The sequence below is a fragment of the Folsomia candida genome, unplaced genomic scaffold, assembly GCF_002217175.1.
Source record: "Folsomia candida strain VU population unplaced genomic scaffold, ASM221717v1 Fcan01_Sc002, whole genome shotgun sequence".
Taxonomy (NCBI): Eukaryota; Metazoa; Arthropoda; class Collembola; order Entomobryomorpha; family Isotomidae; genus Folsomia; species Folsomia candida.
Window position 1 is genome coordinate 9425637 of NW_019091194.1, and position 12441 is coordinate 9438077.

Below are 12441 nucleotides of genomic sequence, written 5' to 3' on the forward strand. Positions count from 1 at the left end.
ACAATGAGACTCGATCTTGTAAAAGTGTCAGCTGATGCTAAAATCTACTGACTGTAAATAAATTCCATACATGTTGTGCAAAAAATGTCTACAATTATATCGGAAACAGATTAAAATGATGGTGAACTACAGTCTTCCTTGCTTCTATTAAGTTAGATTTCATGACTCATAAACGTCATTATTTTGACTTTAGGTTTAATTTTGTGACAGTGACTATAAATTGACACGAGGGGTGAGTGAGTGGACAGTGAGTCATTCTAAAATCCAAATCTGAAAGATTATAATGATTTTAATGGTCATCACACGAAGTGCAATCTTAAGATAAGTTATTATTATCGTTTGATCTGGTTAGTGGATTGTACAAGCTTACATACAAACAGTTATTATACATATATTGTAAATTGTATATCTACCTTCTTCAACATTCGTGGTGGTAAGCAGGATAAAATAAACAAGTTCAAAAGTTACTGCATTAAATAATAATTATTGGCTCATTCAATTCACAATTATTATGTCATATTTAACTATTTGTCTTTATTTTCATCCGATAGTGAATTGCCAGAAGAGCAGAGATCAACATATGTGAATGAGGTCTATGTTGGACCTCCAAAAAAAGAAGTCATAGGTCGGTCATTGATATTGCATGTTAACATTGCATGACACAAGAAGAGAGGAACTGCCTGTGAGAGAGGTAGGTGACTAGTTTTTTTTTTCTGGATAAATAACCAATCCCATCGCAAAATGCATTACATGTGCCAAAGTGTCAATGCCAACGTAAATGTCACGGGCAGAGATTACTTTTACATATTCATTCATGTTGCATACATATCTAATAAAATGTGTCTGGTTTATTATAGCGAAACCTTGACCCTGACTTGATCTTCAGTCGCAAACTAGCAAAGCGTTTCGAGATGGAAATTAAACCATACTTTAATTTATATGTTTTCACTGTTCTTGTGATCTGTGTGAGAAGCATTTCCTCTGATCCGGACAAACCGATAAGCTTTCAAACAATAGTGCTTACAGGAGAGGTGAATAAGGTGGACACAAGACTGTTGAATAACACGTTCGAGTACGTGTATCAGTACACCTTCAATATTAGTACTTTCAAAGTACCCTGGAACGATTTCGTTAGTATACGACAACGACATGCTTCTTAAATTAAGGGTAATGATTTTAACTAGCTTTTGATGTTATACAGGATGAAGATATAAGGGTCCATGTAAGCACAACTAATAAAGATACTGAAACTCCAGTTTTATTCGTGGTTAGACAAAAGAAAGCCGTCCTAAGCTGGCCCCTACCTATCCTCTCAAATTTTGACAAGTACGTCAATATTGTAGATGTACATTTTTTAGCGGATGCACCAAAGTGCTTAATTTTATTACTATGCGATTTCAGCAAGTTATACAATGTTGCTAGTCGAACTTTATGCGGCGAAGTTCAAGAAGGTGCAGCTGAAAAAACCATCTACGTAATCGTGTCCACGTCCAGTGAGAAGAACATTTCGTTTAGTATCCAAGTCTCCTTGGAGCATAATTTCATTATGAGGTTGGGTTTGATTGACTAATTGACAATGACAATGATTGTTCTACTAAAATTCGGTATTATTCCTTCTTTAGACTGAACGAGAGCTTAACTACTGATGTGTCCCCTTTATCTCCAAGGTTCTATCGCTTTGTTTTTCCAAGTTCTCCAGTAAACCGATTTGTCCTTTTGGAAGTCGTATCCGAAGATGATCGATGTATGACAGTGTCAGTGCAAAATGCTTCGGTATGTTTGTATCACCATTTCAAAATATTTTGAATTAAACGATGAGTCCAAGTAACTTTATTTTAAAGTGTCCAATCTTGGACCAAGAAAACAACGTACAATTTGAAGGCTACTGGCAAACGATGAAAAGAAAAGTAAGCGTAATTATTATACCTATTTAATATTTATTCAAGGTATTTAAAGTTATTTCTTAACATCTTAGGCTGGAATGACTTTGCGGGTATTAGTCCTATAAACTCATATCATTCACATGTAACTTTGCTTATGCAAATGTATATATGTGTGTATTTGGGTTTGCCAGAAAGAAGATTTTCCCAACGGGTTTTACGTTGTTTTCGTCATGCATGGCGACAATAGCAGATGCGACAGAATCTCAAACAATGAAGAAGAGTACACTAATTGGATGTGGACATGGTTTGACGGCGACATACCTCGAGTGAAGAATGTAAAATTCATAGTAACAGAAAAAATCTCCGACCTCGAATATCTGGCTGCAATTTTTGGAACCGTTGGATTTTTTATGCTTTTCTATTTGTTTTCGTTCATAGTTTCATGCGCTTATTTATGCAGGTAATTTCAATGTAATTGTGTAATTATAATTATTTCGGTAACCCACGCCGAAATTTACACGTAATAATATTTTTAGAAAAGACCTACCACCTGTGTTTCCAATTGAAGAAGATGCACCTGGAACAAGTCAGACTGCTGGTCGTGGTCGACGTGGAAATAATTATCCAAGCCACCCGGAAACCAATACTCGAATTGAAAGTGAGATATGTCCAATAATTCAATCTGATGATGAGGTTGACGGTGAAAGAGATCCGAGGAATGCTGAGCCTATTGTCGACGAAATGACTAGTTCTGTCGCATCTAATAACAATGCTCACGACGATCGTCAACTTCACCAAGCAACTGGGGATGAAGATTCTCACTGGCTCGCTTCGGATTCATCTCTCGACGAAACTGATATTGATATGTTGGAAGATGCCATGCGAGATAAAAATGTCTATCGGTATAAGCCTAAAAAATATTCAAATAATTTATAAAATGGTATAAAAACGTATTTATAAAACATATTGTAGAACGACAACCGGCGTGACTCTGTCTGCCTTGGCACGGAAAAATCCCAGGATAATTGCCAAAAAATCCCAGCTGTACCTGTGGACATTGATGACTGTCGCTATATTCTACGGTTTACCTGTTGTTCAGTTGGTCTTTACTTATCAAAATGTAAACGGAGCAAAGATTTTGATTTTTGGTTTAATTGAGTGAATACAATACTAATTGAAATGATTATCTTAGGTACTTCATACAACGGGTAATCAAGATCTGTGTTACTACAATTACCTATGCTCACATCCTTTGGGCCTTTTAAGCGATTTCAATCACGTATACTCAAATACCGGATATATCATGTTGGGATTTTTATACCTCCTGCTTGTTATGCGCAAAGAAAAGATTCACGAACGACTTTTATGCCGTTATCCCAACCTTGATTTGGTAAGCTAGTTTTGTTTTACCTGTTACTTAAATTATTTGGCTACACTGGACTATTTTTTATTGGACTATCTTTCAGTCAATATATTTACATATGTTTACAGAAATACGGAATTCCCAGCCACTTCGGTCTATTTTACGCCATGGGTCTGGCTTTAATTATGGAAGGTGTATTAAGCGCTTGTTATCATGTTTGTCCGTGCAAATCGAATGTGAGATCAAATAACAAGTTACATTAGCTTAAAACGCTGACTAATTTTGAATCTTTATTTTTATGGATAGTTCCAATTTGACACTTGCTTCAGTATGTTTCATATAAATATATTGCTGACAATTATATATAATACAATAGACAATACATTTTGTGTGTTTAATTAGTGTACGTCAACGCAATGCTCCTCATGCTCAAAATTTATCAAGCAAGGCATCCTGATATCAACATTAGCGCGTATGTTTATAAATGAAATACCTGAATTTTTAATTGAAATTTCGTCAAATATTTATAATTTTGTCTAGTTATATGGCGTTTGCTGCACTTGCAATTGTTGTTCTGCTCGGGGTTGTTGGTGTACTTGCTGGAAACATTTACTTTTGGGTGATGTTTAGTATATTTCATGTTCTCATGGGTTTTTACCTATCAGTGCAAATTTATTACCTTGGACGATGGCGATTAGGTATGCTTCATAAAATATGGTTCCATTTTTTTCATAAAAAATATATAAACAATTTATATTTTAGATTGCGGCATGTTTAGAAGAATTTACAATACATGGAAAAATGACTGTTTTGCAAGCCCTCTGATGTGTCTCCGTCCACTTTATATTGATAGGATGGTTCTCCTTCTCATTGCCAATTTTTCCAACTGGGGGATAATTTATTATGGACTCTATGATATGAGTCAAGACTTTGCCTCTCATCTACTAGTCATCTTCATGGTTAACTTATTTCTGTATTCAAACTTCTACATAATTATGAAGGTAACATAAAGCAGCAAAGTTAAATTAGAATGCAATTTTTGTTGGACTTCAGGATCATGTAACTTTATTACCTTATAGGTAACTCATCGGGAGAAGATTACCTTCCAGCCTTTGGTCTATATTATTCTTTCTGTAATATTTTGGACATTGGCAATGTACGTGTTTCTTCAAAGATCTACTTCTTGGCAAACGACTCCTGCAGAGTCCAGAAACTTCAATCGCGAATGCATATTGCTAAGGTTCGTTTAATATTTGTATTCCTTTTTTCACTTAATTATTTTAATCAAATTTTCTTATCGTTACTTACTGTTCGAAACAAACAGTTTTTTCGATGGACATGACGTGTGGCATTTTTTGTCTGTAAGTAAATACTCTTTTACTTTAGCAAAGTACAATACCCCATTATCCCATTACTGCATAATAAGTAATTTTAATTTTAATTTCTTCAGGCGGCCAGCATGTTCTTCTCATTTATGGTGAGCTGAATTTTCTGTTCACTGGGTAGAACAATTGGGACAGCAGATCCCAAGTATTTAATCGTATGGTTTATAATTTTTAGATTCTGCTGACACTTGATGACGATTTAATATTTGTTCCAAGAACGAAAATTCCAGTATTTTAAATAAAGAAAATTCTGGATTTGGTCAGCATATGACTCTTTCGTTGACCCTGGTACATATATGTACATATGTATTACAACCTTTATTATTAAAAATCAAACCTACTATAATACCATACTGTGATACTTTCAATAATCAAGACTACATATGTATGTAAGTCGAATTAGTAACCGTGTCGTGCTCATTACTACTTATGGTCCTGGAACCTTTGTTTTGTCTAATCATATGTACATGTGCCAGTTGCCCGAATTATAGATTTGCACATATTCTAAACATTTATGCATGTTTTATCTATTACTTAATGTCCTACACTTTGGCAATTAATGTTTTTTGTACCAATTTATTGTTAATATAATGAGTCTACTTCATACGAATAATAAATCAAATGTTCAATTAGACTATACGAATGACATTTATTTCGCACCTAATCACATATTTATTAAAACATAACATCAACTATGAAAGTTCATTTTTGTCATTTAGTAAGTTTTTTTATAGCATTTTATACATACAACTTGGCACAATCTAACCGACAAAATAAAGTATTGTTTCATTGTATTAAATTACATTACACCGAGATTATTCCATTCTACTTTTACATATGCATTAGTTAAACACGTGAATTAGTGGCCAAACCCATTTTGCACACCATTTGTACCATTACTAGTAGAAGAGAGCACCGCTTTTTTGGAAAGGGATTTTGCATGCCCATTTGTTACCCCATTTGAAACATTACCTTTAGACGACTTGTCTGCAGCTTCCCGAATTACAAGCGTCTCATTTTCATCATACCCATATCTTCCTTTGTACTTATTAAATAAGTTTCTGATTTCTGCATAAAATTGTCTGTACAATTCGTCAATCTCTTCATCTGTGGGGTCTGGAATCATTCTTTCAACTCTAATTGGTTTCCCGTGAACGACAGAAAGGAAAATTTTCTTTCCAGACAGAGGAAGCCAAGAAAAGAATCGCCCCCAGAAAATTATCAACGGGGTTCTCAAGTTTTTCATGAAGAAGGATTTGATTGACTCCGGAATGTCCAACTTGCGGTAGGCGTGCTTCTCACCTATATTTTATTTTTATTATTATACACAATATATTATTGTCATAATATTATTATTATAATATTAACATAATATTAATATTAATATTATCATAATATATTATAGATTTATTATACCAAAAACAAAGGAAGGGACAAGGTCGACACCTTGTTGAAGGGCCAGGCGTATAAACCCCTTTCGAGCGATAATCGTAGTTTCAGTAGATGAAGGATCGGTTAGAAATATTTCATCAGATCCGCCCGGGTACAAGAGAAGATTCAGCTTATCAGTTTGAAGAATACGAATAGCATTCGACCGGTCGGCCCTCACAGCGCCCATCCACAGGCAGATCTCGCGAGATCCAGGAAGGAGAAACATGGGTGTGGCCGCTGATTTGGAAATAAATAAATTAACGGCATTGAAATAAAAGGATAATCTCAAACAGGTTAAACTTGATTATCAAAATTATCAGTACATACCTAAACATCTCTGTTCAATTCCTGAAAAAATTTTCTCGAACACGCCCCCATAGGTACTAATTCTGGATAGAATTAGAATCCTGTGCAAATTTTTAGCAACCAATTTAAGATAAACCAACAATTGAATATTTACAACACTGAAAATGAAGTCGGTTTTACTGGTCTCCTTACCCATGAGGATGGTATCCGAAAATGTATTTTCTATCTGTATCTAACTCACATTCTCTTACGATTTCGAGTTGTCCATAGTGTTGTAAATATTTCCAAAAGCTGTGCTGTCTGATCCACTCCCATGGCCTCCCATATTTTAATTCGTCCTTGTTAAAGTAGGTTGGAATATAGAGTGCTAGCAAGATGAACGACACCACTGGATAACCCAACGAATAGAGGAGGTAAAGGGATAGAAACATTGGAATAAACCAAAGGAAATAATGAATAACCACCATTCCGACTACAATTTGGCTAATTTTTGACCAAACTGTATTCACTTCAGGGTATCGAATAATTTGAGCGCCAGAACCTTCTTGATAAGCATTGTGGTGAGATCGGAACGTTATCAAAAGTGGTTCACTTTTCTCTACTTTTACTGGCATTTTTCTGGCTGGCTAAGGAGGTACGTATAGTTGAGACGATTATTATTAAAAATATTAAAATATGACCAAGAATCAATGCTGAGTCTGAAATATGCAAAATTTCCACCTCCTAGGAGACAACGGTATGTATGACTGACTGCGAGTGACTGACGGATGATCAGCATTTACCTCATCTCGTGCTCATTTAAAAAGTATATGATGATGATATGACTTTGTGATAACAAACTATACACATGAAAGATTATGATAGCACACTGCACCTTGAACCTAAGAGTTGACTACATACACTGATTATGGCTTGGTTGGAACTCTATAAAAACCTGATTTAAGAAGATTTTCACAAATTGAGGTCAAGAGGAGGTATACTTTAGTCTAAAGTGTAAGGTGATGTGTGTAAATGCTGCTGGTCAGTTACCAACAACAAAGTTACGATTGTCTTTTTTGTCGTTGAAATGCATATAAAAAATATTGCTGTGTCCGACCAAGTCTAATCCGATGAGCATTAACGGGATTACATAAAAGTGTTTGCAATTTGAGGATGCAAAACTAACGGCCAAATACTCCAAATTCGCACTAAAACAAATCGTTACTTTTATAATAAAACAAAAATTACCACTATCGTAAGTTATTTGTGTAAAATGCTATGTTTCTGAATTGTGAAGAAGCTCTGTAATGTAACTACTGATAGTGAGAAATACATGACCAAGAAGATATGTACATATGTATGTATATAACTCATGAAACAGATAAAAGCGAATTTGACTTTTACTTTTAGCTGGAATCACTGATAATACAGATTGATTTATCCGCAGCAAAAGAGAAATTATTAGCTACTAAGACTGCATTTTTATGATGGCACCGATGATTAAGTAATGCTTCAAAAAGTTATTCATCTTCCTTCACAAGGTCAATATTGCCCACGCATTGCATTGATGTACATCATGTACATATGTAAAAATATTCCAGAGCTTACACTCGGGGGCACCGAATGAGAGATTGTTACCTTAATTTAATCTCTTTAGAGAGATTTATTAGAATATTGGAGATAATCCATGCTCTGTGGTGTTGACGAAATTAGACATTCGAGGAGTTACGAAACTAATTCGGCAGTAAAAAATTGAATATATCCTGCTGTAAATATTAAGCAAGAATAAACATAATTTCATGAAAGCCCATAGTACATACCATAGTCTTATTCTTCCATTACTCTTATTAAACCCAATATTGCAAATTTTCTAAATGCGTTAAGGATAATAGCACACACACTTTAATTGTTTGTGTGAAAAAGTGAGACTTCTTTTTCTATATTTCTGAAAAAGAAATCCAATGGATTTCGAGAGATCCTGTATTATAGTTTTTCTTTTAAGAAACCATCTCTTGTCGTCATTCACTAAAAATAATATGCATCTTTCCTCATATTTTCTATATTCAGTCCAGTCACAACTACATATTTAAATTAAGTAAAAGTGTACAAGTTCAAACAGTCGGTTTGTGATGGCCCAATTGCCCAATCTGATGGTCAAGGCCAGTACTTCACCAGAGCGAAATAAATACGGATTGCTTCAATAGAGTGCAAAAGGTCACATCAGCGAATAAGCTAATATAATGTACATATAGGGGATTACTTACTACCCCCGTGGGGGGAATGGTCGAATGTTAGTTAAATAGTTTCTATTTGGCACCAAACAAGTTTTGATTGAAGTAGTTATAAATCCTTCCCCTCACTACCAGGACAGTGGGGCTCGCTTCTTTTAAAATCTCAAACTTCCAAGGCTGTGTATTTGCTACTTTGTTAGACATGTTTAGTCTCTATACCAAATTTAATTTCAGCTGAAAAACAGTATTGTCACCCTCTAGGGTCACTCTACACCATGCATCTAAAGGAATTACATATTGCTCACGAGTCATGGCATGAGCCCATATTCTTTCATGAGAAGCCTATCACCGATCCGAATTTCAGCGTTTTAAGACAATTTTTGAAAATCGGACGGTACATATCCCCCATGGTCCATCTGGTTAAAAAAGTTTCCAATTTCACCAACTTTCATTACAAGCCATTGGCAATGTGTGCCAAATTTAAGCTTTCTAATACTATTTTGAAATCTTGAGCATAATATCCAACGCATCTACTTATACATGACCCATTGGTCACTTGACCGATTTTGCTCATTTTCAGAATGTGCCTAACGTACATGTGGGCAAAATTTGAACTCAATCGGTTTGGCTTTATCGTGTCTCGGACGGATGGACAGACATTGCGATTAACCTCTGTCTCGGGCGAAAAAGTGATTAGCCAAATTTATTATGTACGTAGCACATGAAAAACAGTACATTTTACGAAATAAAATGGATACTTATTGTTAGTATGATATGATGAAAGTAAAATGCGTCTGTCTATGTATTATTGTTAGACTACGTCCATAATATATCCGTAATGTCTTTTCAATCGTGATTCACGATTCGTGATTCGTGAATGTCAATTCGTCAATGAATGCATAACATCCTCATATGAAATTATGGGCCTGCTGTGTTGCATTGCGTTTGAGCGAATCTGTCTGTAAAAATGGTTCAGACTTCAGGCGGGTCATGTTTTGTTTCCAAAGATTTTTAAACACAAAACCCAGACACAAACACAAATATTAAGAAAAGCTATTTTATAATTTTACAAATACAATACAAACTCTACTCTTCAATTCAGTACAGTGTTACACAACTTCCTTTGCTAGGAATCCTAGCCTTCGCCTAGATTCACTATTCGAAATAAGATATTCGTTTTAAATTCATATAATGATTTCTGTCACATCTGATCTACTGTCGAATGACGACCTTGTAATCGACCTACCCAACCTTAAGGAAAGGATTTCAAGCTGGACAAACAAGTTGAAGGAGGGGGCAAATTTGGTCGCCAAACCCAGCGTTCGATCTGAACCGTTCAAAAATATTTACGCTGGCATTGAAAGCATTTCTGTTGTCAACTTTGAAGTTGATGCTATCTCAAATGTACCCAGCGTTAAGGTCAATCCGGTACTGAAATTTTGGATTAGATTAGCCAAAATTCACGTCCTCTCATCACTGGCAAAGTGGTACGAGCTTAGTGAAGAACTTTCGGTTGCTGAAACACATCATGTCCAGTGAGTTATCTTGTAATGTCCAAGAGAGATATACGATAATTTAAAACATGCATATCTTTTAGATGTATCGAATTGATTGAAAAGGAGCTAGAGGAAGAAGAAATGAGTCTTCCTGAATCTATGACTCAGATGACCATTTCACCGTCGACGGAACCGGATAGTGAAGAAAATGCAAATTCTTTAAATAATGAAGAAATGATGAGGGCAAAGGATCGTGTCAAGTACATGTACATTTATGAACTAACACGATATGCAATTTTATGCTCTGAACGAGACAATCAAACTAAAGCGCTAGAGTTTTTGAAGAAAGCAGAAGCTTATTATCACGAAAATTGTACCGCTGAAAATTTACAACCTCCGCTCGACCCTAGCTCCTTGTTGGGAATGTTGGACTCTCTAAATTCTGAAACTTCCAAGGATATGTTCACCTATGTTTTGTTTTATCTGGGCCAGGTTCGTGAAAATTGAATTAGTAAGACGATTAAATTGTATAGTGATTTTTAATTCATCTTAACTTCAGGCGTACAAAATAAAAGGCGAAAAGGAGCGAGCAATTCTCTATCTTCACATGGTATTGAGGCGCCAGTTAGAAAAGGGTGACTATAACAATATTACTTGGGGCTCAGACTGTTCTCGAATGGCATCCGTGCTGATGTCGAACGAACAGACGTTTGAAACAGCGAGGGACATTCTTGTAGCGGCCACAACTATTATGAAACACTCCCCTGAGGAAGAGAAGGGTTCCGATCACTTTAGACAAAATTTTGCTGAATTAGGAAGATGCTGGGGAAAATTTGGTACGGTACTTCTAGAAATCTCTGGCAATCGATTGAAGGATCTGCAAGATGAAGACAGCAATAGGAAACAGCTAAAATTTGAGAGCAGAATTACATTGGATAGATTTGAGAAACAAAGTTTAGAACTTGCTGGTGACCAGATGGAATATGATACAATATTATTAATAAGGGCTCTCAGATTCCCTACACTTGATGTCAGTGAAGTGAACAAAGTTGAGGTATAAAATAGTTTTTTAAAATGTACTTTATTTGTTAATACTGCAGATTTGATTGCTAATTTCTATTTTATATGTAGATGAAAGGGCGCTTTGTCCGAGATTTTGATGAAGCCCGAGCAGTTTTTTTGCCTGCTCAAAAATGGATCAATATTGCAAAAGAATATTATAATCTTGACGAGTATGCAAGCGATCACATTGATATTATATCTGATTATGCTTCTTTATATAAGCATTTGTCTTTTTATGAGCCTTGTCTTTCACGACAAATTACAATGCATAAGAGAAGAATAACTTTATTGGAAGATTTGCTTTCAGCATTAAATCCAAAAGTGTACACAGATATATTTCATGGTCTATTAAGAGAGTTGGCTGAAACATATGAAGTGGTTTACAAACGCAAGGTATTGTATATACATATATATTTCTGATAACGTATGATGGTCAATAAATGAATAATATATTTAACACATGTACATATAATTTATAAAACTTCTGGAACTCTGTACGCAGGTTGATGAATATAAGGACAGGGGGAAATCTCTACGACCAAAAGACATGCAGCTTGTCTCGATGCTCGTGTCGGCCGTAAATGCACACAAAAGAAACCTTGTCATGTTCGGATTTGACATGTATGTACAATAACAGCAATACGTTTGTTTCGCAAATTCATGGATATATTTTTATCATTTTTGTTAATTTTCAGAGATCATCCTGAAAAGAGTTTCGCTCAGGATTATGAAAAAGTTCTGATGGCATTTGTCTTGTCAATTGGCCGCATTCTTGGGAATATTTGTCATGATCATCCGCTTCACTCAGATGCTGTGATACTAGGCGAGGAGAGCAAAAGATTTTATCAAGTATGTGTATTTACCCAAGTGAATTATTCATATTATTACTGACACAATGCACAATAATATTTAGTTAATGGACAAACAAAAAAATTATTTTGCAGTTCTTCTTGGATTATCTGGATCGTCACATTGAACTTAAACGGGAATTTATTACATTATATGATGGAAGCAGAGATATGCCAGAACTCCTGGACTCACAAATTCGAAAAATTCGACATCATCTCAGAATGAGGAGTGCAGCTCAATCAGAAAACGCATGAAAAGTCCGATAAATAAATAATAATCGAGTTGATGAAACATAATATGATACCTATACATATCTAAATATGCGAGTATGATCTGTACCCGTCCAAGATAACCAGAGTCATATTTTCGAACTAGTCATACAAAAATAGTGTTTTCACTATAACCTAGTCGATACCTAATTTGAATATATAATTGAAAATTCATCCATGAATCCTC

The 12441-nt window shown here is 35.2% G+C and overlaps 3 protein-coding genes across 3 annotated transcripts; 2 read left to right on the forward strand and 1 right to left on the reverse strand.

Annotated features, from left to right (window-relative positions):
* The first annotated feature begins 47 nt into the window (after positions 1 to 47).
* LOC110842892 (SID1 transmembrane family member 1) lies at positions 48 to 5268 on the forward strand. Its single transcript, XM_022088754.2, has 21 exons — positions 48 to 433; positions 552 to 691; positions 858 to 1130; positions 1202 to 1326; positions 1402 to 1551; positions 1623 to 1773; positions 1842 to 1907; positions 1976 to 1993; positions 2075 to 2343; positions 2420 to 2785; positions 2856 to 3003; positions 3076 to 3273; positions 3375 to 3482; positions 3553 to 3574; positions 3649 to 3718; positions 3787 to 3944; positions 4009 to 4247; positions 4326 to 4486; positions 4571 to 4607; positions 4697 to 4723; positions 4807 to 5268. Exons 2-21 carry the CDS (start codon positions 644 to 646, stop codon positions 4867 to 4869), a joined length of 2697 nt encoding a protein of 898 aa, XP_021944446.1. The 5' UTR covers positions 48 to 433; positions 552 to 643; the 3' UTR covers positions 4870 to 5268.
* LOC110842893 (2-acylglycerol O-acyltransferase 1) lies at positions 5256 to 7436 on the reverse strand. The gene is made up of 4 exons (XM_022088755.2): positions 6561 to 7436; positions 6390 to 6469; positions 6048 to 6299; positions 5256 to 5933 (listed from the first exon to the last, which is right to left on the reverse strand). Exons 1-4 carry the CDS (start codon positions 6980 to 6982, stop codon positions 5491 to 5493), a joined length of 1197 nt encoding a protein of 398 aa, XP_021944447.1. The 5' UTR covers positions 6983 to 7436; the 3' UTR covers positions 5256 to 5490.
* Positions 7437 to 9530: 2094 nt separating this feature from the next.
* LOC110843770 (KIF-binding protein) lies at positions 9531 to 12428 on the forward strand. Its single transcript, XM_022089802.2, has 7 exons — positions 9531 to 10113; positions 10176 to 10566; positions 10634 to 11128; positions 11206 to 11529; positions 11639 to 11757; positions 11832 to 11985; positions 12081 to 12428. The coding sequence occupies exons 1-7, from the start codon at positions 9770 to 9772 to the stop codon at positions 12237 to 12239; spliced, it is 1986 nt and encodes a 661-aa protein (XP_021945494.1). The 5' UTR covers positions 9531 to 9769; the 3' UTR covers positions 12240 to 12428.
* Positions 12429 to 12441: the final 13 nt, after the last annotated feature.

Bases quoted from the DNA above. Each gene is read 5' to 3' on its own strand.
- LOC110842893 (XM_022088755.2), bottom strand. From the start codon at position 6,982: ATGCCAGTAAAAGTAGAGAAAAGTGAACCACTTTTGATAACGTTCCGA. The intron at 6,470-6,560 runs GTAAGGAGACCA...AAATTTGCACAG, and splicing joins TTCGGATACCATCCTCATGG to GATTCTAATTCTATCCAGAA. The intron at 6,300-6,389 runs GTATGTACTGAT...TTTCCAAATCAG, and splicing joins AATTGAACAGAGATGTTTAG to CGGCCACACCCATGTTTCTC.
- LOC110843770 (XM_022089802.2), top strand. From the start codon at position 9,770: ATGATTTCTGTCACATCTGATCTACTGTCGAATGACGACCTTGTAATC. The intron at 10,567-10,633 runs GTTCGTGAAAAT...TCTTAACTTCAG, and splicing joins TTTTGTTTTATCTGGGCCAG to GCGTACAAAATAAAAGGCGA. The intron at 11,758-11,831 runs GTATGTACAATA...GTTAATTTTCAG, and splicing joins GTCATGTTCGGATTTGACAT to AGATCATCCTGAAAAGAGTT.
- LOC110842892 (XM_022088754.2), top strand. From the start codon at position 644: ATGTTAACATTGCATGACACAAGAAGAGAGGAACTGCCTGTGAGAGAG. The intron at 2,786-2,855 runs GTATAAGCCTAA...AACATATTGTAG, and splicing joins CGAGATAAAAATGTCTATCG to AACGACAACCGGCGTGACTC. The intron at 3,945-4,008 runs GTATGCTTCATA...TTTATATTTTAG, and splicing joins CCTTGGACGATGGCGATTAG to ATTGCGGCATGTTTAGAAGA.